The 26191-nt window shown below is 45.9% G+C and overlaps 1 protein-coding gene and 2 long non-coding RNA genes across 10 annotated transcripts; all 3 read left to right on the top strand.

Moving 5' to 3' along the window:
• The first annotated feature begins 124 nt into the window (after nucleotides 1–124).
• On the top strand, nucleotides 125–11192 carry TESMIN (testis expressed metallothionein like protein). 7 transcript variants are annotated; one of them, XM_085549967.1, is made up of 12 exons: nucleotides 125–1035; nucleotides 1708–1765; nucleotides 2284–2342; nucleotides 2441–2599; nucleotides 3222–3342; nucleotides 4996–5072; nucleotides 5856–5938; nucleotides 6549–6620; nucleotides 7209–7311; nucleotides 8623–8760; nucleotides 9275–9450; nucleotides 10488–11192. In XM_085549967.1, exons 1-12 carry the CDS (start codon nucleotides 559–561, stop codon nucleotides 10678–10680), a joined length of 1716 nt encoding a protein of 571 aa, XP_085406093.1. In that variant the 5' UTR covers nucleotides 125–558; the 3' UTR covers nucleotides 10681–11192. The 7 variants fall into 7 exon arrangements, with proteins under 7 accessions (XP_085406093.1, XP_085406092.1, XP_085406094.1 ...); XM_085549966.1 differs by having other exon boundaries at nucleotides 1648–1765; XM_085549968.1 differs by lacking the exon at nucleotides 9275–9450 and having other exon boundaries at nucleotides 1648–1765; nucleotides 10488–10680.
• Nucleotides 11193–13362: 2170 nt separating this feature from the next.
• LOC146760647 (uncharacterized) lies at nucleotides 13363–18813 on the top strand. 2 transcript variants are annotated; one of them, XR_014946333.1, is made up of 4 exons: nucleotides 13363–13458; nucleotides 14405–16250; nucleotides 16434–18444; nucleotides 18628–18813. It is a non-coding gene; the product is annotated as an uncharacterized LOC146760647 (long non-coding RNA). The 2 variants fall into 2 exon arrangements; XR_014946334.1 differs by lacking the exon at nucleotides 13363–13458 and adding an exon at nucleotides 13520–13643.
• Nucleotides 18814–20821: 2008 nt separating this feature from the next.
• LOC146760646 (uncharacterized) lies at nucleotides 20822–23201 on the top strand. Its single transcript, XR_014946335.1, has 2 exons — nucleotides 20822–22839; nucleotides 23018–23201. It is a non-coding gene; the product is annotated as an uncharacterized LOC146760646 (long non-coding RNA).
• Nucleotides 23202–26191: the final 2990 nt, after the last annotated feature.

Here is a 26191-nt window from a genome sequence, read left to right as displayed (position 1 = left end):
TGTCTTTTCTATTTACTTTCTGGCTTTTTTGCTTTAATGACCTAGTGAAATCCTTGTAGTTGGATCCAATTCGGATCTGTATCAGGGCTCTCCTCAGCTTATTTATGAGGTACTTAAGTGGCATGAGGAGATGGGCGGCCGTTACCGCGCACGCGCAGCGCCCCATAACGGTCGTGCAGGCGGCGGCTCCCTCGGCTTGTCGCTGAGCCGAGGCGGAGGGCGGTGCGTACAGCCGGGCCGGGGGCTGCAGGGGGCTGGAGTGAAGCAGGACGGCTGGTTTCCTGCTGTGTCAGCGCGGCCCAGATCCAGGGCTTGCAGTAGTGGTAGCCCGGCTGTGTCTGGGCTGGTGTCTTAGTGCTGCTGTCTCAGTGCTGGTGCTGTGGAGTGCAAGGAGCGCCCTGTCATCTGACAGCGGTGACTGTAGTTAATCTCCAGTATTGCACATACTTCTTGAGACTGTTTCATTCCCTTCTAGATACCTAAGTTGCCTGGAGGAATACTGTGATAGAAAAATTATCTTCATGTAAATAGGATGCACCTGACTGTCTGCCTGTGACAATGGAGAATCAGATACTGTTTGACATCAGATCAGCTATCGATGATGGGTTTGTAACTGAAATATTAAGTCAGAATACTCCTGATAGCTCTGAAAACTTCAGCCTGGAAACTGCAGTCATTAATAATCCTGTTGAAGAAGGGATGTGCTCTAGTCAAAGCAACCAGTTATATGCGATAAATGTGGGAGAGGCTTTGTTGGATCACTTTGAATACCCCCTTTCTGCTGAAAATCAGAGTGCGATAGCTAAAGTTGAAATATATCCACAAGGAAACAACAGCTGTAACGATGAAGATCTTGAAAAATACAAAGGATTGAATATTCCAGGAGAAGCCGATTACATGCATTCACCTCATCTGCCTACAGATGGCGGCCACTTCCTTTCTTCTGTAGTGGCACAGCATAAAAGCTGCAGTGTTCCAATTTCAGGTGTTTTCTCTTCAGAAGGAGCAGTCAGTCAAAATGTTGGAACCGTACCCGTAAGATACGTGAAATGAGAATTTGTATGGGTGCTTGGTTGTAGTTTGTACATAGAAGATCATCACGTTAAAACTTGAGATGGGATCCATGTGGTGTTTGAAGTGATGTTATGAGTCTTACACTGGAACAAACTTAGCAGTACACTCAGACTGAAAAGTCCATCTGCTTAATGCAGACTATTCATATTTAGTATACTTACATGAGCTTGTTTCTTTCTTTATGGCTGTAGTGGATCTTCTGAAGAAATTGCCTAATTCAGCTTGTGCTCTGTAGGTGGCTTCTGGGGTAACGCTGAGTTTCCTCTGGGAAGCTGTTTTGCAATAACTAAGTGCACCAGTTGACATTTCTTTCCAGTGTAAATATTTACACAAATGTTGCTACTCCAGGGTTCAGAAATTCAAAAAGGCATAAAACAAAACGTGTTAAACAGAAGAAGAATAGTCGGTTGTCCATAGTATCTGGTAATGCTGGTTATTCTGCAACATTTATGTGCTTATTTATAATTTAGAAATGCAAATAATTTCCAATTTTAAAGTCAGTTTCTGTGTGGCTGTTTTTTTTTAAGGAGATATGTAATATGTGCAGTAGTTATAAACCATTCTTTTCTTCAGGTGTTCAGATCATTGTTACCTCCAGCTGAAGGTGAGAATAACTGTATTTATTATGATCAGTTTAAAGGAATGCAAAGCAGTCCTATGCAGTCAAACAACTTGTCTGATTGCTTTAATGGTAAGTGTCACGGGTGTCTGAGTGGGATAACTTGTTTATTTTATTAGTTTATTTGAACTCCTCTTTTAGAGTTAGAAAAGGGTATGAATGTCTAGATAAAATAATTCCTGGATTCAGGAAGTAGCAGCATGAGCCCCTTCTGATAACGTTCATAGAGGAGAAAGGAAGAAGTTTTGATACAGGTCAGTGTGTGTTCATGTATGTTCTTGTTGCTTCAACCATGAAGCTTGGGCTTACCTTTAATTTGTTGTTGCTAAATGATTTTTACCAGATGGTCTCCAGAATCCTTTTAGAGACATCAATCACATATGGGAGCCTGTTTTTCCAAAGTCTGTAACAGGAGAATATTACAGTCTTATAAAATAATACTTAATATTACTTTATAAGACTGTGATAGTCTGTAGTAAGACCGTGACATCAAAATCTCCTTGATGCTATGAATGAGCTCCTGGCATTAAAACCAAACAAAAGCAAACACATGTCTTAATAAACAAAACTTGCTTTATTTCACTTACTAGAATGCTCCAGTGGTGTTTATGGCTTGCCTCAGACTAGTGCTTCTGTCTATGATGAAATAGTAAGTATGCGCTTGATTTCTAAGCTCACTGAATGTGCCCAGAATTCAATGAAGACTTTAAGGAGTGCCTGTTAAGGTATAACACTTGTTTTTTTCAGACAGAAGTAAGAGATGCAATTAGAAATGTTATGGAGAATCATGAAGATGGAGCCATTTTTCAGAGTTCAAATATTGACGAGTCCAACTGTGAGTTATTAGCACTGCACGGTGTGGTGGAGGAACCTGGATATTTACACAGAAATGATTCCAGCCCCCTGGTAATTTATGTCTGGTAATTGTTAGGAGAATTATAAGCTAAGAAAACGTTAACTTAATTTTACCACACATGCACCAAAATCCCACTTAGTAAGTTTTGTGTCAAGACTGATTAGACAGTGCTTTTCTCAGACTCGGGGACTAATTTTTCTTTAGATAAAGTGCTGTTTTACATATAAAATGTTATCTTCTATTTCAAGGCCACATACAGTAATATGAAGATTATTTCATGAATGAATAGTCTTGATTTACAGACACATCTGAATAAGTGGCATAAAACACTGAAGTGAAATAGGGTTTGTTCTGGGTATGGAATGTCAGGTCCACGTGGTAGAAAACGAGCTAGAGTATGTTGTGCAAAACCTTATAGAACACTTTAGAGAACCAGGAGGGCATCTCACCCCAGGGTGAAGAGCTACAGTATCGCAGCTGTTTCCAAAACCAAACAAATAGAAAGGGTCAGAATGCAGACACCTCTGTGTACAGTGATTCATTTGTCTGAGAGACTGCAGTGTGTGATGATGCAGCTTTATGAAGCATGTTACTCTTACGAAAACCATTTTGTGTATATGCTTAGAATTGCAGGTTTTTAGATGGGAGGCTATTGCTGTTTATTTATTCCAGATGATCTGCCAACTGGAAGGAGGTACTCAAATACTCTGTATAAAGGATTGTGGCACACAGGATCTAAAAGCAATTCATCTCATTCCACAGTATGAAGACCAACATAATTATCTTCAATCTGGTAAAATCAAAGTTAAAGTTATGTCTAGCGTGTCAGATAGTAGATCACAGTTAACGTGCAGATGCAAATGTATGTGCTTATTTTCTTAATCAGCAGTGAACAGAGGTGAGATGAAGCTAGTGTAGCTATCACAAGTTACTATTTTCCTTTATTTTGTAACAATAAAAATCTGGGCATTTAAATGTTATGAAAATGATGTAATGGACGTGTTGAATATAATAATGTTTTTTACTATACAGATCAACTTATGAAAAAGCATGCTTAGCAGAAAGTGCTTGCATACAGCTGCATTTACCCCGGCATACCACAAGGTGTCAGTGTCTCTCTATAAATGAAGAGCATCATTGCGGGCTGTTGGCTATCCTTCAGCCTTGGGGCTTAAAGTGTCCCAAAATGTTTCTGTCACTCTGTGAACTTGAAATTCCATCCGTTTTTAGAGAAGGTGGTTTCTGAGATCTCAAAGTGCAGTTTTTTGGCTATTCAGATATTGAGTGTGACAATACATTTTCATCTTAGGAGCAACATGCATAAGAGAGGCTTAAATATAATTAAATATTTCTTTACCCAGAAAGAGCTTCTAAAGGAACATAAACATTATTTCTTCATTTATCAGTATCTTATTTCAGTGGTGTGTGTCAGTCTCATTGTGAAAACAAAGCCTTTCATTACTAGTCACCGCACACGCACTGTTTGTGGTGTCAGTAGATGCTGAGTGTCTGAATCTCAGCAGGTGCCCCAGTTATGGAGCATGTTTATTTCTATTAATCAGAAGAGGAAAACACATACATTCAAATGGCAGCAGATGTGCCTATAAATGCATTCAGGCTCCCATTACTTTGCTGCAACGTTAGGGAAGAAATATCTAAGGAGAGTGGTGACTTTTTGTTTTAGTTTTTATTTGCCCAAGCTTTCTTTCGTTGTACTGATCTTCCCTGTAAGTGAAAGGTGTAGGTCCAGAAGTTGTATCTAAAAGTTTCTTTAAACGTAGATCTCATTAGGACTAATGGAGTGATGATTACTTTGTTCTACATAGCTTAAAATACTGATTTTCTTAAATGCGGTGCCTCACCAGGGCTTGCACAAAACTCTGTTCTTACAGCCATATTTTCTGAATAGGTTTTTAGTTGTTGTTCCTTTGTTGTTGTTGTTGTTGGTATAATAGGCTGAATGCCCCCTTTTTACATAGAATTCTGGAAATTCATAAAAAACATCTGTTTGTGTCATTTTTCACATCAAATTTTTTCAAGTCTATGCTGTTTCTAATTAAACGTAATGTGATGGAGTGTAAGTCCACAGTCTTAGCTAAAAAACTGGTGAAAAGCTGAGTTCTTCTGTAAGGGACTGGTTTTATATTGTCAGCTTGCTGGTGTTGTTGTTTTGGTTTTGTGGGGTTTTTTTCCACTAATTGAGGGAAACTTTTCTGAAGAAAGAACTTGTAGGTCCTTCTTTGATACAGTTTGCTCCCCAAGCTTCACTGTATCAGGTGGTGCAAAAAGACAGACGCTGTCAGGAAATACTGTGGCTTGGGTTTTTATTTTTTATTAATAGGAAAAGTTAAAAGTACCCATTTGCGTGTATGCTTGATTCAAAAAGGTTAATGCACACATTAGACTTCAGATATTGTGAGCAGTTCATTAAATGTCATCTTTTCAGATGCAGGCAGCCCTGTAACAGCGGTACTGGGGCAGTTTTTGCCTGTTTCGGGTGACCTGGATTCAAACAAACAAGAGGTAAAGCAGCTTTATTCTCACCATGTATTAAGCAGAGTGTAAACTTCCCTTCTCTTAAAATAGCTTCTTGTGTTGAATGTCAGGAGGTAACAACTGTATGCATTTTCTAAAGACAGTTTAGTAGTGTACTGACAAATTGGTACCTGAACATTCTAGAGATGTAGACAGGATTGCAGTTCTCTCTCTGATTTTCCCCCAGCCTGTTGTTCCCTGGATTTATTCTCTTAAATATATTAATTTTCTTCTTCCTTATCTGCAGCTAAACTGATCACCAGTTAAAATAACTATCATTTATAAGCACTCCCAGCACTTTCTTGTGCCTGTTTTTCTAGGCTATTATGTGTCTGAAGAGAAAATAGATCTGCATTCTGTTTAGGTGGACTGTAAGCCAATACATTCTGTTAAATTTTTTAGTCCTCAACCAATGAGATGCCGTATTGCAACTGAACATAACGTACATCAGCAAGTCACTAGCCAGTTTTAGTTGATTACTACAATTAAATGTAGAGATATCAGTACACTGGAAACAGTGTGCAAATACTGCAGCACTGGCAGCTGTTCTTGATCCTTTGCACTGGGAGAAATGGGTATCCTGACACACTGAGCAGTTTCAAAGAGGAAATGAAAGCATGTTTCACATCTTTGTGCTTCCATGAGTTTTATCACTATACGTGGCCAAACAGAGCATCCTCAGAACGTTTTCTTTGTATTACTTTTTTAATTCACAGGAGTCTCTTTTTAGAATGTAATATAAGCAAGCTGTATGTATTTTATCTTGAACAGTTTGACAGTGAATACTTACAATCAGTAGCTAGCACTTCAGCTTTCCAACCAGAATCGAATCTGCAAGTGAAAATGACTTCAGGGTAAGATGCTTGCAACACTTAGTCCATTATGAAGTTTGAATTTTATACCAGCAAAGACTCTTAGACATCTTTGCATTTAATAGCTTCTCCTCATGCAACTTTGTAAGAGTGATCTGTGTATGTATCATGGTAGCCATTATTCACTTACTGGTGGTCAAGGCTGCCAGGATTTCTTAGGATCAATGCAACCATGCTGTAAATGTGTCTGAAAAACATTTAATTTTCTGAGTTGATTAGTTTTAAAATATAATTAATGTGTGTTTAGCTCATTTTTCTAACACAAATGGGATTCTTCTAATAAACTTTAATTACAGATCATTTTTAAATACAAGACAGATTCAAACCTGGTGTGACAGATGAGAGTGCTTTGCAGTTGCACAGCAGTTACTGGGCTCTGAGTGGTTGCTCTGCCCCTAGTAGTGACAGCTGGTGGATTGCAGGAGATTGTCTTCTCTTTTTGTCACTTGTTTTTTGACCCCACAATTGTTAAAACAGCACTGCAATTGGGGTGGGGGTGGGGGGGGTGGGGGGGAATGTATCAAAGTTTAGAAAGTATAGACCAATTTTTTATTTGCAAACTTTTTTCTTATTCCTCTTTCAATCTGCGTAGCCCACCTTTTGGTTCAGGGATTACAAAGTCTAAGAAACCATGTAACTGCACAAAATCTCAGTGTCTTAAATTGTAAGTAACAGCTGATTAACATTTAATAAATATTAATAGCAGTGTATATTTGAAGGAATGAACATACAGTAAATGTGATGAGCAAGCCATAGGGGGTAAAAATTGCTTGTCTGATCTTCAGTTAAAGATCAGCAGTTTATGTCAACTAGTATCACAGAAATCCACAATTCAGGGTGTAGTTGTGAATGATTAACGTAATCAAAAACATGGAAAATATAAGAGAAGCTTGAAGGCATTGTTCAGAATTGTCTAGAAAATCATTTGTAGAATGAAAACGCTGTATATTGAAGTATCATTTCTCTGTCTCACTTCTGTACGACTGTAATCTATGTAACTACTTTGTGGAGTCATGTATTTGCGTGCATACATAAAATGCAGAGATGTGTATGTGATTGTTAAAATTTGTTTCATTTATGGATTGGTTGTATTTTGTGAAAATGGATGAGTGAGACAGGTCTCTATTTATATTTGGCTATGATTAAATAACATGGGAGGGATAGGAACTATAAATTCTGTCTCGAAGAGGAATAACATTTAAAAGCAGTTAATCTTTCTATTTATTAAATTGTGTTTATATGTTGATTGTAGATATTGTGAATGCTTTGCCAGCGGTGACTTTTGCAACAACTGCAATTGCAATAATTGTTACAACAATCCACTTCATGAAACTGAGCGATTTAAAGCCATTAAGGTAAAATATATATGTGTATATATATAATACTATATATATCAGTATGAGCTTTGTATATGTAAAATACACTTGTATTGTTTTTCTCTACTTAAAGTCTTTGAAATATACTATTTTTATACAAAATACCACCAACTGCTGCTGCTATATTTTTCTTACATAAAAAAATAACACTTTTCTTTTTTAATTTACTTTTAAGGAGCATCTGATACTTTTGATTATAATTAGTGGTATATTAATGGAGTGATGGTTTTCATTCTTGAAACAAAATGTACAACTCCAAATTTGATCTCAGAAAATGTTTCCACTTGAGGGAAAATTTGTGTTCCAAAGTCAGAATTAGGTTGATGGTTGTATGGGAAATTGGTAATCACAGCCTGAACCTCTGATTAATCAGCTGAGGTAAGTGTTGGGTCAGCTGTGGGAGCACAGGTGAGAGTAATTTAGCTGTGCTACCCGAAGGGGTGGAGCTTGACTCCACCTCCTCTAGACCTCATTTAAGGGCTGACCACCACCAAGGCAGCACCTCTTGGAGATTGCTCCTTGGTGGAGATTGCCTCAGTGGTTCCCAGCAGACCAATGGCTTCCATACAGGTGACTTTTTCCTGTAAATGTCCTTTTGGGTATTTACAACTACCGTCTTTTCATTATTGTTACTGTACAATGATGTTGGTTGATGAAAGACTCAACATGAACCGGCAATGTGTGCTTGCCGCCCAGAAGGCCAATAGTATCCTGGGTCTCATCAGAGAAGTATGAGCAGCAGGTTGTGGGAGGTGATTCTGCTCCTCTACTCTGATCTCGTAAGACCCTGGAGTACTGCTTCTGGTTCTGGGTCCTCCAAAGGAAGAAGGACATGAAGCTGTTGGATCAAGTCCAGGGGAATACAAAGATGTTCTCAGGGTTGGAGCACCTCCCATATGAGGAAAGGCTGAGAGAGGAGAGCTGGGGCTCTTCATCTTGGAAAAGAGGAGGTCTGTGGAGCCTTATATAGTGGTCTTCCAGGACCTGAAAGGGGCCTACAGGAAAGCTGGGGAGGGACTTTTTAGAAGGGCATGTAGTGACAGGATGAGGGGAAATGGTTTAAAACTGGAAGAGGTTAGATTTAAACTGGATAGTAGTAAAAGTCTTTACTATGAGGGTAAAAAACAGCCCCAAAAGAGAAACAGATGGGTGGATTGTTTGGGATATTCCATAAAATTGTGGTGGATCCCACTCAGCTCAGTGTTCTGCAATCTTTGAATTGCCAGTTGTTAATTCAGATGCTATAAAACAGTCCTTGAATGTCTCCTAATGTAACACTTTTTGTTTTAGGTCTGCCTTGATAGAAATCCAGAAGCTTTTCTACCAAAGATTGGACAAAGCAAACTGGGAGACATTAAACCTCACCATAACAAAGGATGTAACTGCAAGCGTTCAGGATGTCTCAAAAATTATTGTGAGTGCTTTGAGGTGGGTCTGTCAGATTTTCCTGTCGGTGGTTATCACATTAACATTGATTGTATTCTGTAAACAGTGGTCTCTAATAAGAATTACTTATCTCTTTGATTATAACAGTTTTTTTGAACATAAGGGAAGCAGTGTCTCTCTTGTCATGGCTTGTCATGACTTCAAATAATTAATTCTAGCTGAAGTTATCAGTTAAAATGTTCAGTATTGTGAGTTCTCAGCCAGTGCTGTGCTCCGGATGACAAGAGAAATGGATTTCAAACAACTCAGTCTTTGCACAAACCACAACCTTAAGGGTTGATGTGTCCAGTATACAGAACAGAATCATCATTCTCCAAAAAGAATTCCTGCCAGGAACAGACTTACTTCCTTACACTAATACCTATGGCCTCACTCTGGGAGTATCCGAGATGTGTGCGTTTAGAATAAGTCCTGGAGATTTAACTCTAGAGGTTGCTCAGTTGTACGCTTATCCAAGTTTTATACATTTTTATTCTAAGTATTCTATATTTACCAGGCTAAGATTGTGTGTTCCTCAATTTGCAAATGCATTGGTTGCAAAAATTATGAAGAAAGTCCAGATAAAAAAAGCCAGCTGACCATGCTAAACTACATGGACATTGGAAACAATGATGAAAATAACTCGTTTTTGACAACAACATTTGGAATTTTACCAAAATTGGAGAAAGACAGGTGAATATTTGGAAATAGAATAGATAATACATCAATCTGACTTCATTAATGTTTCAGTTAGCTGTTATTCATAGAATCATAGAATTGTTAAGGTTGGAAAAGACCTTCAAGATCATCAAGTCCAACCACAACCTAACCATACTATCCTAACTCTAACAACCCTCCACTAAATCATGCTCTGTACAATTTTGCTTGTAATGTTTTCAAGAGGGCCATATTATCCTAATATTATATTAATGCAGTTGAATTTTTGATTGGTTGTTTTTAGTCATTGGCTTAATAGAAATACCTGTTAATAACAATTCTAATTAGAAAACCACCTTTTAATTGATTTTAGTGATATTTACTCCTGGCTTCGAATTCTCAGTTTGCATACAGTGTTTTCTTTGCATTAGCCACTGCCTTGAAATTCTTATGATAATTCTGTTGTAAAATATTTTCTGCTGTAGGTAATATATTGATTGGATAGATGGTGCCAATAAAGTGAGTGTAGCTATTAATGTAGCAGAAGGAGTTATGGTGTTAACAACTGGTAGTTTCAAGAGGTTTTTTCAAAGAAATATTGGTAAGGTGCCATTCAGGGAGCCCTCGAGATACTTGATTTACTTCTTTTAATAGCAGTAATCCTATACAGTTAGTACCTCCTCTGTTCTGACTAAGACTTTTTAACATATCTCTTTTTATGTGATGTAGCATCTGACCATTGCTTGCTTATAAAGAAAGTGGCTTACTGTATAACCTTCCCATGCTGTGCTTACTGGTCAGCATTTGTGTAGATCGACTCTGTAGTGTGAACACAGTGTTCCATGTGATGAATTAGAAAAACTCGGGAGCAAACCATTGGAAGTAAAAGCTATTCAGTACAAAACTGAGATTTCTACAGGGTTGTGTCTTACAGTAACAGTGCCGCTATTCTGCTAATCTGAATCAGCCTTGTGCATTCCAACTCTTAGATAAGAGTTTGACAGTTTGCTTTTTTACTTATTTTCTGTATTTTAAATGAATATATTTTACACTGGTTTCTTTTTCCATGTCAGGGAACCAGCTGTATCTATTTCTTGGGAAGATGTGAAAGCAACGTGTGCCTGTCTCCTGGTAAAGGCTGAAGAGGCAGAAAAAGGAGGTTACTCTGTCTGTCTAGCTGAACGCGTGGTCATGGAGGAATTTGGGAGGTGTTTATCCCAGATCCTGCAAGTGCAATTAAAATGTAAAAGACTGAAAGTTGAATAATGTTCAACGTATTATGAAGTCAGTGAGTAGTAATACTGATATATTGCTGTAGTCTAAATGATCTTACCTTGAATTTTCAGAGGATTAATTTCATTTACTTCAGCTGCATCCTTTCTGAATTATGCTTGTGTAAGTGAAACGTGGTGTTTTCTGGGCCAATTGTTCATTATTTACATAGACTCTAGTTTAAGTAAGTCTAACTTAAAAATGACTTTCTAGAATGTTTAGGAGCGGAGAGCCAATAAGCACTGAGAAGGAAGTTGTTATCTTAGTTTGGTTGGTTTTGGTTGTGAAACAATTCAACTTCTAGTGATGGCAGGCAAATCTGCTAATTTAGCCCTGTCTTCTCTGATTTGGTAACTTATTTCTCATTGCTGCCATATTGTCATCTAAATGATTTGACAGATAATATAAAAAATAATTCTCTTTGGTTTTAGATGTTTTGTACTAGTTTAATATTTGCATAGAAATTTTTGGCTTTAAGCCTGAAAGAATAAAGATTATTCTCCATGTGTGTTGATTCCTAATTCTTGGTGGGATAGCAGATACGATTGCATGCCATTTAAAACTTGTTTAATAAGAGGTAGGGCTTTTTTAATGAGTGGCAGTTGATATATGTATAGATTGGGTGAAATGTCTTTGTTTTTAACAGCTGCTGCTGGGGATTGCTGAAGGTTGCTGGAGAAAATGGGTTCTCAAAGTACTCCAAAGGGACGTGGTACCATCTCAATGTATCATTCCTTCCTTGATTCTTCACTTCCTAAGACCATTTCCTTTTATTTTGGAGTTAATATCTACATAATGGCCTTGTCTTAAAACGTTTGTCCCCAGAGGTATTTACTATGAAGTCATGAAGTCAGCAGAGCACACACTCAATAGACTCTAAATAAATAAATGAAGAATTAAAATATATTTAAAGTTATTTTATATAATATAATACTTACATATACTATATAAAGCTATTTTATATTAATATATTAAAATATATTTGAAGATGAAGGGTGGGGAAGGTAAAGAAATTCCGCAGCCAGATGTGAATGGTAGAAGTACAAGGTGGAGAGATATAAGTACAAATAGCAAAGTAAGAAAAATGAGTTGGACAAGACTTGAACTACAGCTTTCAGCAGCACCCTTAGGCAAGAGCCATCTGTGATTTTTCTTAATGTATTTTTTTATAAGGAATGAACAAGCCCGTGGGTTCACAACTCCATGAACTGATTCTGTTTTAACCCTGAAGATAAAAGAAGTCCAGACCTTTTTGGAACTGCCAATATATCAGCCTCATCTGAAAATAGCAAGAAATCTTCTCCTAGTTGTCTACAGCACACAGAAAAGTATTTCTTCTCCTTGATATGTCACTGTTAGAACCACTCAGTGCTTAATGCTGCTACGTGCTGAGGCTAGATGCAGGCAGAGTGTATTCCCTTTCCAAGAGTTATAAATTCTCCTGTTTAATTTTGCATGCTCAAATTGATTGCTTTGGAATCATGAATGAATTTTCAGTCACATAAGACAGAGAATTCCCAGGGAATTATTATTTTTTCTTTTATAATATAGGTCTGTGTAGGATCATCTATAGAAATTTATGTTCTGCTACTTCCAAAGCTTATCTGATGTTGCTGATGCTCTCAGTCTCTGACTCCTCCTGTATCACAGTTTTGTTTTGAGTCTCTTGAGTTGTGTGTGAAATGTACAACAAAGCACTGGGAAGCATTTGGGAAATGTAAAGCAGGTGTTGTGTGGGCCCCCCTAAATGCACACGTCATCATGGAGGGACTGTGTTTGAAGATGAGCAATGTGTGTGAGAGAACTCAAATTATCTGGAAAAAAATCCATTCTGGGAACCTGGTGTCAGCTTCATGGTTTGCTGTGGTTAGAAGCAGAAGATGTCTGTGCTACTTGTCAGAGTTTCTTGCTCTTCAGGTATCACTGTCACTTGTATATGTATAAAAGAGATGAAAAATTCAGATGCTTTGATTTCAGTGACATTTTAAAAATCTATTAACACATTTTTAAACTTTTTAGTCCAAGTCAGCATTTAACTTCATTGTTCACAGAACAGGTTTTGAATGTTACTTACAGCGTCCTTTGAGTTTCAGAATTGACTGTGGGCCCCAGTTTGGTTTTTTTGTACCATTGTACAATGTACATTTTTGTACCATTTTGTACCATTGCTACAATGAGAAAGAAAGTAGCCAAGCAGAGAATGAAAGGAACGTAGCAGAAGAGCAGTGCAAAGCACAGAGATTGGGTGAGCATTTCCCAGCAGGCTGTGTGAAGAAGTTACAAGACACAAGCCTCTCTACAAAACAAATAAATAACGTCCTTCATCTGTCAGGTGCCCTTTTCCCTTAGTAACAATATCTCCGAGCTCGGGGGTTTCTGCTGTGGGGGCAGAGGGGGGAGGAGTGATGGTGAAGAACTCAATTAAAATATATATTTATTTTAATTATGTTTGCGGATGCATTCACCAGCTGTGGGGCTGCTCCGCACTGAGGGGCGGGCGGCAACGGGACCCACAGGTGAGCGCGGGCTGGTGCCTCAGCTGGGAAGGGCGGGAACGCTGAGGGGGGAGAGAAAGAGGCGGGAAGAACAGCGGCGGGAAGCGACTGAGGCGTTCTGGGTTCTGATTGGTTGGCGCTTAGGGACAGCTATAAAAGGTGCCCGCGCGGGCAGGTGCGTGAGGCGTTCTCCTCAGAGTGTGGGAAGGCGCTGGGTGCTGTGAGGGACAGGCGGCGGAGGAGGAGGCACGGGCGGCAAGCGGTCTACAGAGCCGAGGTGAGGCGGGGCTGGGAGGCAGCGGGGTCGGGGCCGGGCCAAGGTGGGTCGGTGCCGGGACTGCGGCAGCCGCCGCTACCGCTGCCGCGTGGGCTCCGAAGGAGGGCAGCCGGAGCCAGAGCAGCTACGCGGGCTCCGATGTCGGGCGGCCTGGGCTGGAGCTGCCCCGAGGGCTCCTATGGCCGGTGAGTGGAAGGAGCTGGGTCCGGGGCCGTCTCATGGGCTCTGATGGCGGGTGGGCGGACGGAGCCGGAGCCGGGGCCGGGGCGTCTGGGCGGGCTCCGAGGGAGCGACCTCTGAAAGCACTTGAAGAGGAAGGACGGAGGAACGGATACTTCGAAGCAACAGTGAGCAGCAATAATAAAGCAATATCAACTGCTATTGCCGTGTTGAAGCAAACTTTTTTTTTTTTTTTTTTTTTTTTTTTTCGTCCTAAGTAATGAGGTGGTAGGAATAGGGGAGGACATGAGACATACAGTGGTGATGAAAAGAAGCACTAAAGTGGTGATCGTGGGTATAAGAAGATAAATGTGTTTAAAAAGCTCTAAAGGAGGGAGAGGGTGGATGCTCAGAGAACTTTGTATAGACAACCCATGGTAATAGATGCAACAAGCGATAAATCTTCCTTGTAATTTCATGCTGGTATGTTATTATGAACTGCTAAATGAGAAATAAGGTGAATTTGTGTGAATGTGAATCTCAGTTCAACCAGACAAGGAGAGAAACATGAGACCTCTGACTGGAAAAGGGCCAATATCACAATTCAGAAAAGCCAAGATGGCACAGTGATTGACATAGCACATCACAATTCCTGTATTCAGGTTTGCTGTCCTTCCAATAAAAACAGTGCAAGGGGGGGATGCGAAGCCTTCCTTAGCTGGATGGTCACATGCCAAATTCCGTTGCTTTGTCAGTCTCCGCATGACTAATGGTTACCCTGCTAAAGTTTCAGGAGCTGCTGGAGAAGAAAGAAGAGGTGGTGAGGGAGACCTGGAGGCAGGAGCGAGCAAGAAGAGGAAGACGAAGCCTGCAAATGCAGGGGGGAAAGAGAAAGGCATTCTGGGCAAAGCACCTCCCTGTTAGCAGGGGCATAGTCACATTTGAATTGAACGTTGCCGGCGTCTTGTGTGTCCAGGCCGGTTTTGTGCTGGGCGACCTCCCTGTAAGCAGGGCTCCGGTCTTTTGCTGTAGTTGGCCTTTTGCCTTGCTGCTCCTTGGCTGCCTGGGGAGCGTGGCCCCCTGTAACGGAGGGCGAGAGCCACCTCTCCGCACCTGAGTGGGAAACGGAGCCTGCCGGACCCCGCGGCCTCCCTGTAATCAGGGTAGTGCCGCTTCCCTGCCCCTCTTCCTCCCGTTGCCCCTCGGCATCGTTGCCTGGAGGTGGCCAGTCAATGCGACGGCCCCGTACTCGGGGTGTGCGTCAGGGCGTTTGGCCCTTGTCTATAGCTGGGAAGCCCCTTGGCACGTTGAGGTCCGTGGCCTCCGTGCAGCCTAGAAACAGGTCACAGGCTCTTGTGTGTTGCTCGTGGTTGCGGGTTTATTCCCAGTAGTCGGCTGCACCATGTTGTCCTTCCTTTCTGGAAAGTCACGTGTGTGTGTGCGTGTTCCCTTCCCTTTCCTTGACTGAGTTTGTGAAGTGACTGAGCAAGTGAGCTTTCCCTTTAGGCCCCCACAAAGATGGCTGCAGCTTAGCTTTGACTTCCTAGGGGGGAACGGAGGATTTTGGTGCATGCCAAAAAAAGGGGTGTTCCCTCTTAGTCCCACGAGTGCAGCGAGTGTCCTGTCTTCCTCCCTTTTACTTAGTACAGATCAGAGCCACACGATAGTTCAGTGGCTGAGGCTGCCCTGTAGCCAGGGCTTGAGCCTGTCCTAGTGTGAGTCCCAAGTCACGAAGCCCCCTGACCCCCAAGTGGCCCGCCCCGCCTGTAATCAGGTGTGGGGAGGCTGCGGCGTTGCAGCCGGCTGCTTTAGTCGTCCAGCTGGTGGGGATGACCCCTCCCTGTCCCGTCAGAGGGTGCAGGTTGAGGTTCTGCTTTTGTGCGGTGTCACCTCCCCGCTCGGTGGGTCGAGGTTTTGTTGCCTGTGGTGCTAAAGACGTGGTGATGTTGTGCTGCCGGGCGGGCCCGCCTGTAGCTCAGGCGTTGGTGGGAGCTGCGTGCTCCACGGGGCTTCCTGATGATGGTGAGGTGTGGGGCGCCGTCCTGTAGGCAGGGCTGTGCGTGCCCCCTGTGCTTGGTGAGATGCTTTCTGAGAGACCCCCTGTACTCAGGCGGGAATGCGGCCCCGGCCTTTCAGAGGCACGGGGCTGCGAGATGTGGGGTTGGGCTTGCGCCCTCCCTGGAATAATCGGGTCTGGGATTCTGACTGCGGTCTTTGGCCGTTTTGCCCCGCTGCCTGGCTTCCGAGAGTTGTTCCCGCCGCTGGGGGGAAAACCGGGCTCTGTGGCTCCAGGGGTGTCGTCCACCCGCCTGTAATCAGGCTCTGGGTGTGTGAGCGCTAGTGCTCTGCTGGCAGCCTGTGTAGGTTGACCGCCCCGTTAGTGGGGTGCCAGACTGGGAGAGAAGGAGCCTCCCTCGGCCGTAGGGATGGGGGCTGCCCTGTAATTCAGGGAGCGAGCGTGCCCCGCAGTCCCGGGCCCTTTGCAATGGAGGCAGTGGATGAGGGTCCCCTGTAAGCAGGGAAGCAGACTCCTTCGGCTGCTGCTTTTTGTGTGCCCAGCTCCATTTGCCCAGTCTGCCCGCCTCCGTGATCCCCTGCGACACCGGCTGGAGCCTTTGCAGCGTGCCAGTGAGGTGAGAAAAGCAGCTCTAAGTAGTTTTGGCTGGAACGGACTGGGGAGGGGTGCGATGCACGGACTTTCCCCCTTGGCTGGGCAGTCTTGTGCCGCGTTTCTTTGGTACTTTGGGTTTCCCCGCTCCTTCAGGTGGTGGGTTTGCTGCTGCTCGGGTCTAAAGGTGTCGTGCCATTTATTTCAGGATCTGCTGCCGGAGAGAGAAGACGCGGTTTGAGGAGGAATAGGAAGAAGAGGAAGAAGAGGAGGAAGAAGAAGAAGAGGAGGAAGAGGAAGAAGAGGAAGAACAGGAGGAAGAAGAAGAAGAGGAGGAAGAGGAAGAAGAGGAAGAAGAGGAGGAAGAAGAAGAAGAGGAGGAAGAGGAAGAAGAGGAGGAAGAAGAAGAAGAGGAGGAAGAGGAAGAAGAGGAGGAAGAAGAGGAAGCAGAAGCCTGCAAATGCAGGGGGGAAAGAGAAAGGCATTCTGGGCAAAGCACCTTCCTGTTAGCAGGGGCATAGTCACATTTGAATTGAACGTTGCTGGCGTCTTGTGTGTCCAGGCCGGTTTTGTGCTGGGCGACCTCCCTGTAAGCAGGGCTCTGGTCTTTTGCTGTAGTTGGCCTTTTGCCTTGCTGCTCCTTGGCTGCCTGGGGAGCGTGGCCCCCTGTAACGGAGGGCGAGAGCCACCTCTCCGCACCTGAGTGGGAAACGGAGCCTGCCGGACCCCGCGGCCTCCCTGTAATCAGGGTAGTGCCGCTTCCCTGCCCCTCTTCCTCCCGTTGCCCCTCAGCATCGTTGCCTGGAGGTGGCCCGTCAATGCGACGGCCCCGTACTCGGGGTGTGCGTCAGGGCGTTTGGCCCTTGTCTATAGCTGGGAAGCCCCTTGGCACGTTGAGGTCCGTGGCCTCCGTGCAGCCTAGAAACAGGTCACAGGCTCTTGTGTGTTGCTCGTGGTTGCGGGTTTATTCCCAGTAGTCGGCTGCACCATGTTGTCCTTCCTTTCTGGAAAGTCACGTGTGTGTGTGTGTGTTCCTTTCCCTTTCCTTGACTGAGTTTGTGGAGTGACTGAGCAAGTGAGCTTTCCCTTTAGGCCCCCACAAAGATGGCTGCAGCTTAGCTTTGACTTCCTAGGGGGGAACGGAGGATTTTGGTGCATGCCAAAAAAAGGGGTGTTCCCTCTTAGTCCCACGAGTGCAGCGAGTGTCCTGTCTTCCTCCCTTTTACTTAGTACAGATCAGAGCCACACGATAGTTCAGTGGCTGAGGCTGCCCTGTAGCCAGGGCTTGAGCCTGTCCTAGTGTGAGTCCCAAGTCACGAAGCCCCCTGACCCCCAAGTGGCCCGCCCCGCCTGTAATCAGGTGTGGGGAGGCTGCGGCGTTGCAGCCGGCTGCTTTAGTCGTCCAGCTGGTGGGGATGACCCCTCCCTGTCCCGTCAGAGGGTGCAGGTTGAGGTTCTGCTTTTGTGCGGTGTCACCTCCCCGCTCGGTGGGTCGAGGTTTTGTTGCCTGTGGTGCTAAAGACGTGGTGATGTTGTGCTGCCGGGCGGGCCCGCCTGTAGCTCAGGCGTTGGTGGGAGCTGCGTGCTCCACGGGGCTTCCTGATGATGGTGAGGTGTGGGGCGCCGTCCTGTAGGCAGGGCTGTGCGTGCCCCCTGTGCTTGGTGAGATGCTTTCTGAGAGACCCCCTGTACTCAGGCGGGAATGCGGCCCCGGCCTTTCAGAGGCACGGGGCTGCGAGATGTGGGGTTGGGCTTGCGCCCTCCCTGGAATAATCGGGTCTGGGATTCTGACTGCGGTCTTTGGCCGTTTTGCCCCGCTGCCTGGCTTCCGAGAGTTGTTCCCGCCGCTGGGGGGAAAACCGGGCTCTGTGGCTCCAGGGGTGTCGTCCACCCGCCTGTAATCAGGCTCTGGGTGTGTGAGCGCTAGTGCTCTGCTGGCAGCCTGTGTAGGTTGACCGCCCCGTTAGTGGGGTGCCAGACTGGGAGAGAAGGAGCCTCCCTCGGCCGTAGGGATGGGGGCTGCCCTGTAATTCAGGGAGCGAGCGTGCCCCGCAGTCCCGGGCCCTTTGCAATGGAGGCAGTGGATGAGGGTCCCCTGTAAGCAGGGAAGCAGACTCCTTCGGCTGCTGCTTTTTGTGTGCCCAGCTCCATTTGCCCAGTCTGCCCGCCTCCGTGATCCCCTGCGACACCGGCTGGAGCCTTTGCAGCGTGCCAGTGAGGTGAGAAAAGCAGCTCTAAGTAGTTTTGGCTGGAACGGACTGGGGAGGGGTGCGATGCACGGACTTTCCCCCTTGGCTGGGCAGTCTTGTGCCGCGTTTCTTTGGTACTTTGGGTTTCCCCGCTCCTTCAGGTGGTGGGTTTGCTGCTGCTCGGGTCTAAAGGTGTCGTGCCATTTATTTCAGGATCTGCTGCCGGAGAGAGAAGACGCGGTTTGAGGAGGAATAGGAAGAAGAGGAAGAAGAGGAGGAAGAAGAAGAAGAGGAGGAAGAGGAAGAAGAGGAAGAACAGGAGGAAGAAGAAGAAGAGGAGGAAGAGGAAGAAGAGGAAGAAGAGGAGGAAGAAGAAGAAGAGGAGGAAGAGGAAGAAGAGGAGGAAGAAGAAGAAGAGGAGGAAGAGGAAGAAGAGGAGGAAGAAGAGGAAGCAGAAGCCTGCAAATGCAGGGGGGAAAGAGAAAGGCATTCTGGGCAAAGCACCTTCCTGTTAGCAGGGGCATAGTCACATTTGAATTGAACGTTGCTGGCGTCTTGTGTGTCCAGGCCGGTTTTGTGCTGGGCGACCTCCCTGTAAGCAGGGCTCTGGTCTTTTGCTGTAGTTGGCCTTTTGCCTTGCTGCTCCTTGGCTGCCTGGGGAGCGTGGCCCCCTGTAACGGAGGGCGAGAGCCACCTCTCCGCACCTGAGTGGGAAACGGAGCCTGCCGGACCCCGCGGCCTCCCTGTAATCAGGGTAGTGCCGCTTCCCTGCCCCTCTTCCTCCCGTTGCCCCTCAGCATCGTTGCCTGGAGGTGGCCCGTCAATGCGACGGCCCCGTACTCGGGGTGTGCGTCAGGGCGTTTGGCCCTTGTCTATAGCTGGGAAGCCCCTTGGCACGTTGAGGTCCGTGGCCTCCGTGCAGCCTAGAAACAGGTCACAGGCTCTTGTGTGTTGCTCGTGGTTGCGGGTTTATTCCCAGTAGTCGGCTGCACCATGTTGTCCTTCCTTTCTGGAAAGTCACGTGTGTGTGTGTGTGTTCCTTTCCCTTTCCTTGACTGAGTTTGTGGAGTGACTGAGCAAGTGAGCTTTCCCTTTAGGCCCCCACAAAGATGGCTGCAGCTTAGCTTTGACTTCCTAGGGGGGAACGGAGGATTTTGGTGCATGCCAAAAAAAGGGGTGTTCCCTCTTAGTCCCACGAGTGCAGCGAGTGTCCTGTCTTCCTCCCTTTTACTTAGTACAGATCAGAGCCACACGATAGTTCAGTGGCTGAGGCTGCCCTGTAGCCAGGGCTTGAGCCTGTCCTAGTGTGAGTCCCAAGTCACGAAGCCCCCTGACCCCCAAGTGGCCCGCCCCGCCTGTAATCAGGTGTGGGGAGGCTGCGGCGTTGCAGCCGGCTGCTTTAGTCGTCCAGCTGGTGGGGATGACCCCTCCCTGTCCCGTCAGAGGGTGCAGGTTGAGGTTCTGCTTTTGTGCGGTGTCACCTCCCCGCTCGGTGGGTCGAGGTTTTGTTGCCTGTGGTGCTAAAGACGTGGTGATGTTGTGCTGCCGGGCGGGCCCGCCTGTAGCTCAGGCGTTGGTGGGAGCTGCGTGCTCCACGGGGCTTCCTGATGATGGTGAGGTGTGGGGCGCCGTCCTGTAGGCAGGGCTGTGCGTGCCCCCTGTGCTTGGTGAGATGCTTTCTGAGAGACCCCCTGTACTCAGGCGGGAATGCGGCCCCGGCCTTTCAGAGGCACGGGGCTGCGAGATGTGGGGTTGGGCTTGCGCCCTCCCTGGAATAATCGGGTCTGGGATTCTGACTGCGGTCTTTGGCCGTTTTGCCCCGCTGCCTGGCTTCCGAGAGTTGTTCCCGCCGCTGGGGGGAAAACCGGGCTCTGTGGCTCCAGGGGTGTCGTCCACCCGCCTGTAATCAGGCTCTGGGTGTGTGAGCGCTAGTGCTCTGCTGGCAGCCTGTGTAGGTTGACCGCCCCGTTAGTGGGGTGCCAGACTGGGAGAGAAGGAGCCTCCCTCGGCCGTAGGGATGGGGGCTGCCCTGTAATTCAGGGAGCGAGCGTGCCCCGCAGTCCCGGGCCCTTTGCAATGGAGGCAGTGGATGAGGGTCCCCTGTAAGCAGGGAAGCAGACTCCTTCGGCTGCTGCTTTTTGTGTGCCCAGCTCCATTTGCCCAGTCTGCCCGCCTCCGTGATCCCCTGCGACACCGGCTGGAGCCTTTGCAGCGTGCCAGTGAGGTGAGAAAAGCAGCTCTAAGTAGTTTTGGCTGGAACGGACTGGGGAGGGGTGCGATGCACGGACTTTCCCCCTTGGCTGGGCAGTCTTGTGCCGCGTTTCTTTGGTACTTTGGGTTTCCCCGCTCCTTCAGGTGGTGGGTTTGCTGCTGCTCGGGTCTAAAGGTGTCGTGCCATTTATTTCAGGATCTGCTGCCGGAGAGAGAAGACGCGGTTTGAGGAGGAATAGGAAGAAGAGGAAGAACAGGAGGAAGAAGAAGAAGAGGAGGAATAGGAAGAAGAGGAAGAACAGGAGGAAGAAGAAGAAGAGGAGGAAGAGGAAGAAGAGGAAGAAGAGGAGGAAGAAGAAGAAGAGGAGGAAGAGGAAGAAGAGGAGGAAGAAGAAGAAGAGGAGGAAGAGGAAGAAGAGGAGGAAGAAGAGGAAGCAGAAGCCTGCAAATGCAGGGGGGAAAGAGAAAGGCATTCTGGGCAAAGCACCTTCCTGTTAGCAGGGGCATAGTCACATTTGAATTGAACGTTGCTGGCGTCTTGTGTGTCCAGGCCGGTTTTGTGCTGGGCGACCTCCCTGTAAGCAGGGCTCCGGTCTTTTGCTGTAGTTGGCCTTTTGCCTTGCTGCTCCTTGGCTGCCTGGGGAGCGTGGCCCCCTGTAACGGAGGGCGAGAGCCACCTCTCCGCACCTGAGTGGGAAACGGAGCCTGCCGGACCCCGCGGCCTCCCTGTAATCAGGGTAGTGCCGCTTCCCTGCCCCTCTTCCTCCCGTTGCCCCTCGGCATCGTTGCCTGGAGGTGGCCCGTCAATGCGACGGCCCTGTACTCGGGGTGTGCGTCAGGGCGTTTGGCCCTTGTCTATAGCTGGGAAGCCCCTTGGCACGTTGAGGTCCGTGGCCTCCGTGCAGCCTAGGTACAGGTCACAGGCTCTTGTGTGTTGCTCGTGGTTGCGGGTTTATTCCCAGTAGTTGGCTGCACCGTGTTGTCCTTCCCTTCTGGAAAGTCGCATGTGTGTGTGCGTGTTCCCTTCCCTTTCCTTGACTGAGTTTGTGAAGTGACTGAGCAAGTGAGCTTTCCCTTTAGGCCCCCACAAAGATGGCTGCAGCTTAGCTTTGACTTCCTAGGGGGGAACGGAGGACTTTGGTGCATGCCAAAAAAAGGAGTGTTCCCTCTTAGTCCCACGAGCGCAGCGAGTGTCCTGTCTTCCTCCCATTTACTTAGTACAGATCAGAGCCACACGGTAGTTCAGTGGCTGAGGCTGCCCTGTAGCCAGGGCTTGAGCCTGTCCTAGTGTGAGTCCCAAGTCACGAAGCCCTCTGACCCCCAAGTGGCCCGCCCCGCCTGTAATCAGGTGTGGGGAGGCTGCGGCGTTGCAGCCGGCTGCTTTAGTCGTCCAGCTGGTGGGGATGACCCCTCCCTGTCCCGTCAGAGGGTGCAGGTTGAGGTTCTGCTTTTGTGCGGTGTCACCTCCCCGCTCGGTGGGTTGAGGTTTTGTTCCCTGTGGTGCTAAAGACGTGGTGATGTTGTGATGTTGTGCTGCCGGGCGGGCCCGCCTGTAGCTCAGGCGTTGGTGGGAGCTGCGTGCTCCACGGGGCTTCCTGATGATGGTGAGGTGTGGGGCGCCGTCCTGTAGGCAGGGCTGTGCGTGCCCCCTGTGCTTGGTGAGATGCTTTCTGAGAGACCCCCTGTACTCAGGCGGGAATGCGGCCCCGGCCTTTCAGAGGCACGGGGCTGCGAGATGTGGGGTTGGGCTTGCGCCCTCCCTGGAATAATCGGGTCTGGGATTCTGACTGCGGTCTTTAGCTGTTTTGCCCCGCTGCCTGGCTTCCGAGAGTTGTTCCCGCCGCTGGGGGGAAAACCGGGCTCTGTGGCTCCAGGGGTGTCGTCCACCCGCCTGTAATCAGGCTCTGGGTGTGTGAGCGCTAGTGCTCTGCTGGCAGCCTGTGTAGGTTGACTGCCCCGTTAGCGGGGTGCCAGACTGGGAGAGAAGGAGCCTCCCTCGGCCGTAGGGATGGGGGCTGCCCTGTAATTCAGGGAGCGAGCGTGCCCCGCAGTCCCGGGCCCTTTGCAATGGAGGCAGTGGATGAGGGTCCCCTGTAAGCAGGGAAGCAGACTCCTTCGGCTGCTGCTTTTTGTGTGCCCAGCTCCATTTGCCCAGTCTGCCCGCCTCCGTGATCCCCTGCGACACCGGCTGGATGACCACCGTGAGTCAGAGAGGTGAGAATGGTTGCTCAAAGCATTTTTTGCCGTCATGAATTTGGGGTTGTGTTTGTAAGTCCTTCTATATCCAGGCGGTCGGGTGTTGAGTTCCTTTGCAATGTAGTGTTTCCCTTTTCCTTCATGTGGGTGGGCTTGTTGCTCTGCATGACTAATGGTAACCCTGCTTATGTTTCAGGAGCTGCTGCAGACGAAAGAAGAGGCACAGGGACCTGGGTGGCAGGAGAGAGCAAGAAGTTATTGCTGTTAACTGTCAATTTGTTTGTAGTAAACTCAGTTGTCATGTGTGTTTTGCTTGTTAGCTCCTTATTGTTGCCATGGTCCTTTGAGAATAAAATCTGTTTGCTTGGTTTTTATAATGATATCTGCCTTTAATCTCTTGCCTTCTTTGAATTTTGGTATTACATTCCATAGCTGTTTGCATGAAGCTGCTTCTTAGTGGTTGGATTGCCAGCTGCCATTTGTTTCTTTCCTCCATGCATAGGTAAGATCCTTTTTTGTCAGCTGCAGGTTTTGGTGGCCTTTATTTGGGGTGTAGTGGTTACTGATACGGCCCAGCTCTTCCCATAATCTGCCCTCGTTCTCTGTCAAGCTGGCTCTGATTAAGGTTTTCTGCCAGTTAAGTTGCCTCACTTTCAGGAACGTTTTTGCTGAGTTCTTCTTCCATTGCACTTTTTCAGTGTTCTGCCAAATGCTTGACATTTGTTTTTGAGTTTATGGGATGAATGGGATGTGCTCAGGGGTGGTTATGTGCCTGGTTCCCCACCAATTCTTAATGTGGTTCTCCTTGCTGGTGCTTCATTGATTCTTTCCCTTTGAATGTTATCTTATTGCAGATTTTGCAGCTAGCTGGCCCTAATCAATGTGTGAAGTATCAGTGTATGCAGGGAAGAGATCCAATATTATAATCTTGTCAAGAAAATGCAAGTTGTATTTTTGAACTTAATGTAAAAGAAAAAAAGAATGATTTCTGAGTGATGTTGGCAGATGAGGTCAGAGTTGGTGAGAGAATCGTTGTGTGACATTGTGAGGAAAAGGTCTCTTCAGGTACTGTGTCACAGGTTATTATTTTTAATTATTTTTAATTATTTTTAATTATTTTTAATTATTTTTAATTATTTTTATATTTCCATTCTAAAAGAACACCTAGCTGTTTCCCTGCTGAAATGCTTTTATGATTTTTATTTATTATCATCCCGTATTTGACTTTCAGACCACTTTCCATATTAATGCTTTAGGTCACTCAGCCTCACCGAGGTCAATGGAAGAAATGAATCCCACGGATGTATCTTCTTAGCTAAAAACAAGAAAGGGATTTAAATGTTTAGCTTGTTAGATGCATTTTAAAATGCAGCGGGGAAGCACAAGGATCTATTCTATCTCTGTTTCTTAAGCTAAGAGATTTTACTGGAAGCAGCTGATGCATAAGGGAATTCCAACCTCTGCAGACCTACAACAGTAAGTACAGTTACTGTAATTTACAGGTGTAAGTAAATAAACGCTGCTGAACGAAGTGCCTTTTTGTCATTGCTGAAGGTGGAAAGATTGAAAGGACGATACTGAGTGAAAATCAATGTTAACACCTCAGGGATAAAGACCCTAAACAGCACCACGAAACCAAGAAAGATGGAAACTGCTGAGATAACCAGTTTCAACATCAGGTTTGAAATGCTTAGTTTGAAATGCTAGCACTGAAGGGTTTTTTCATATTCTTGAGTACATGCACTTTTTTTTCTTAAGGAGTACATGAAGCACTGAGACACAAACTGTTCCTGCCTGGTTGTTTTTTTTTCCTTGCCTTAGTAATTTCTGTAGTAGTTACTCCATGCTAAGAAAATAGCTTCAACTTTTAGACAGAATATGTCTTTATATACATATTTTTCAGGAGTATAGAGGTGGGTGAGGGGCAGTAGCATTGAGTTTTATGTGTTGTGGATGTGCTTGTGCGAAAGGCTTGAGGAAATTCTGACGTTTTAAGTCTTTAAAGGAACAGTGTAGATTTAGACATCTGCTCAGGCTGAGGAAGGACAAATCAAATTCTTGTTCTAAAAGCTGGTTATTAATCTGTTTAGCTCAATCCAAGCTTGTTTGAATAGAACTGACTGAGGAATCACTCAGTGAGAACTAACTCCCTACCAACCTGTCATCTCTGGTGAGAGGCTATTATTGGATTGGCCTGTAGAGCTGTCTCTCCTAAGCAACTATAGTTGCGTGCTGTTCTTGCTGAAGATAGCGTGCTGCTGCTTGGAACCTGTGTGAACAGAAATCAAAGGTAGTAAAGATACGACCCAAGGACTGAAGTTGAATATATTCTCAAGAATGTAGAGAGTTGTTATAAGTAATGAAACTTAATTATAGTGCTCTGATATGTATATATAGAGAGAGAGATTGTATATATGTGTATATATACACACATATATATAATCTATGTGTTTTTATATACATTTTTTTAAAAAAATTGGTCAACTTTTCTTTTTCCTCTTATCATGCCACACACATACATGGTGTAAATGTGTAGATTGTTTTTTGTCTGTTTTTTATTATGTCTTTTTGAAAGTCTGAATAATGTTTTAGTTATTCAAATGCATTAGAGAAATCATACCAGAAGAGGTTTTATCCTTCAGTGGAGCTAATGATACAGCACAGAAGTAGTTCAATTCTAGATAATAAGTAGCATCCTTTTTGTTAGAAAATATTTTGAAGAATAAGGTGCATGTAACACCTTTACTTTCAGCTTGCTGTTTAAGCCTTAAGCTACACCGCTGAACTACTGAAGCTGCTTTTTTTTCCCTTAAGTCTAGCTTATGTGCCAGGACAGTTGCTACATCAGCAGCTTTCCCTAAGGCCGAGTTACTTTGTATACAGGAAAAGACAGGAGGAAAAAAACCAGCCTTGTTGTCTGCTGTTGCTCTTAAGCCTTCAAAGACATGTGATTTGAGGGTGTTTCAGACATCTTCAGAGCGGTAGTTTCTCTGTCTGCTTTGAGCTGCGTAAATCATGAATTTGGGAAGGGCCATAGAAGGATAAAGAGCTGCTGTGAGTGAACTGTGGGGAGTGCAAAAACTGAGCTGGAATATACCGAGGAGGAACCGTCGTGGGCACTTGAGGTGGCGAAGGTCCTTAGCAGGAAGGCCAGGACTTGCCTCTGACTGTGAGTTTGTGCCAGTTTGTGACTGAGGGATCTGCTTCCAGGATCAATTGGATGTTGGGCTGAGGGATGTGGTTTAGTGGGAGCTATTGGTAATAGGTGAATGGTTGGGCTGGATGATCTTTAAGGTCTTTTCCAGCCTTGGTGATTCTGTGCTTGTTTGCCAAAGCTGATCAGCTGGCAGTTATCTGGGTCTTGTCCTCC

This window comes from Coturnix japonica, chromosome 5, assembly GCF_054131305.1.
Source record: "Coturnix japonica strain WE chromosome 5, WE-NBRP24, whole genome shotgun sequence".
NCBI classification, from domain to species: Eukaryota; Metazoa; Chordata; class Aves; order Galliformes; family Phasianidae; genus Coturnix; species Coturnix japonica.
This window is presented reverse-complemented; position numbering and strand designations above follow the sequence as displayed.

Bases quoted from the DNA above. Each gene is read 5' to 3' on its own strand.
- TESMIN (XM_085549966.1), top strand. From the start codon at position 559: ATGGAGAATCAGATACTGTTTGACATCAGATCAGCTATCGATGATGGG. The intron at 2,343-2,440 runs GTAAGTATGCGC...TGTTTTTTTCAG, and splicing joins CTTCTGTCTATGATGAAATA to ACAGAAGTAAGAGATGCAAT. The intron at 2,600-3,221 runs GTAATTTATGTC...TATTTATTCCAG, and splicing joins GAAATGATTCCAGCCCCCTG to ATGATCTGCCAACTGGAAGG.